Source organism: Glycine soja, chromosome 1 (genome assembly GCF_004193775.1).
Source record: "Glycine soja cultivar W05 chromosome 1, ASM419377v2, whole genome shotgun sequence".
In the NCBI taxonomy this organism is placed as follows: Eukaryota; Viridiplantae; Streptophyta; class Magnoliopsida; order Fabales; family Fabaceae; genus Glycine; species Glycine soja.
Window position 1 is genome coordinate 38837427 of NC_041002.1, and position 2063 is coordinate 38839489.

General features: G+C 33.8%; 1 protein-coding gene across 1 annotated transcript; it reads left to right on the forward strand.

The window, feature by feature from the left end:
• The first annotated feature begins 595 nt into the window (after positions 1 to 595).
• LOC114373288 (B3 domain-containing protein At3g25182-like) lies at positions 596 to 1480 on the forward strand. Its single transcript, XM_028330807.1, has 2 exons — positions 596 to 831; positions 922 to 1480. The coding sequence occupies exons 1-2, from the start codon at positions 596 to 598 to the stop codon at positions 1478 to 1480; spliced, it is 795 nt and encodes a 264-aa protein (XP_028186608.1).
• The last annotated feature ends 583 nt before the right edge of the window (positions 1481 to 2063 follow it).

Genomic DNA, 2063 nt, shown 5'->3' on the forward strand with positions numbered 1-2063 from the left:
ATCCTATTTTTTATCCATAAATGTTTATGAAATAGTACATTTGATTTGAACATAAGATATGAGGAATCGTTATTGATTAATTATCAAGATCAATTCGACCTGATCTAAATATTTATTTTAAAAGAAGATTTAAATTGGATTTTACGTAGATGAACAATATAAATGGATTCTTCACGGGTTCAGTTTCACCACTCTTGCCGAAGACCTACGCGACGTACACGTTACAAATAAAGAGATCAACTTTTTTTTTTTAAGTTAAAAAAAGATATCAGAATTAAGTTGAAGTAATTATTAGAATCCAAAACTATCTATCGGTAAGTAAATTATTATCAAGTCAAATTTATGTGATTGATATTTTGAAACTGTATAATAATTTTTTTGATAGGAGATTTATCGATCTCTGATACGTAATCCAAATTATTTTAAAGTTATTATAATCTTTTTTAACTTCAAATTTTAGCGGGAAAATTTTCTTCCGTTTAAAACCCTCACCACTCTTCCCAACTTTTACCGCTAAAAATCTGTTCAATCGTCTCACAACTATTTCCTCTTTCGTTTGTGTTTTCAACTCTTAGGCTTTATTCCTTTTACCACCATGAGGGACTTGAAAACTTTAAAGGAATTGGTGGCAAGCGTTACAGATTGGAAGTCGCTTGAGAAGATGTCTTGCAAACCCTTTAAGCCTTCCATTTTGCATTTGGCAATATCACAAGATGCGCCCCACTTATATAGCGAAGAACAGTTGATTCAATTAAAGAAATTAAGCAAACTACTTAGTGCTGAATCGAAGCCAAATACAAACAAGACTGATAAGAGGGTGACCAAAAAAAGGTGCGCAACCCAGGCCAAAAAATCTTTGTAGTTTAATTAAATGTTATTTTAGATGTATTAAATATATGACTCTTGTGTATGTACTCTCAGACAAATTGAAGAGAGACCTAAAGAAGAAAGAGTCATGCCAGCAACGATTAAAAAACCAAGAAAGATAATCTTGGAACAGAGCGGACCATCACCAGATTTGTCAAGAAGGATAATCTTGGGACATAGCGGACCATCACCAGATTTGCCAATGCAATTCAAGAACCGAATAGCTGAGTTGAGTGGTCATGATCTTAAATATTTGATGCACAAGACACTCTTCTTGTCAGACGTGAAGCCGAACAACAATCGTCTCTCCATGCCCATAAATGAAATTATGTGTGAATTTCTCACACAAGCGGAGATTAAAAAATTGGATGAAAGAAATGGAAGCAACGGAAAAGGACGGCTCGTTGGTCTGGAATTGACTGTGTTAGACCCATGTCTGAGAGAATTTACTTTACCATTGAAGAAGTGGAGCATGCAAAGGACTGACACCTACAACCTGGTAACAGATTGGAATAGTATCGTATCTACTAATGAGTTTGAAGAAGGCCAAGAGCTCCAAATTTGGTCTTTTAGGGTTGATAACAAGTTATATCTTCTCCTAAACAAACTGTGAATTTCATTAAATTCGTTTATATTTTTAGTTTTCCTTTACATTGCTTAGGGTTTGCAGGAAGTCTTAGATTCAACCGCAGTTGCTTTTCCGGTAAAATCACAAAAAAGAATATATGTATATATATAGAGAGAGTGTTTTCTGGTTAATAAAAAGGCATGTTGAATAATATAACCATGTGTTGGTTCATACCTTCCCGCCAACCCTTTCTTCAGTAATTGAATTATCATTATCAAGATCGAATTCATTGATCATGTACACCTGCTTCGTTCAAGGCAATGTGAAGCCTCTGAACATTATCGTTTCAGTGGACTGAACCGTGGTGGAGATTGTTACCGATTATTAGATTAATTTAGATAATATGTTATTAGATTAGCTCAAATAAAATATTATCAAATTTGATTAGATAATTTATTAGTAAAAGAAATATTTGACAGAGGATGATATTGTGGGTGATCGGGTCTGCTTATAATGACCAATATATGTAAGTGTCAGACATGTTTTGGGGAGCAAACAGAGGGAAGCAACAAGTCTATCAAGTAAATTATAAAACGCGTGTGGCAAATTTTTCAGATATTATGTGTTA

What these genes read in the sequence shown, in the direction of transcription:
- LOC114373288 (XM_028330807.1), top strand. Translation starts at nt 596, where the DNA reads ATGAGGGACTTGAAAACTTTAAAGGAATTGGTGGCAAGCGTTACAGAT. An exon ending in AAGAGGGTGACCAAAAAAAG is followed by an intron (nt 832 to 921) that starts GTGCGCAACCCA and finishes ATGTACTCTCAG; the next exon opens with ACAAATTGAAGAGAGACCTA.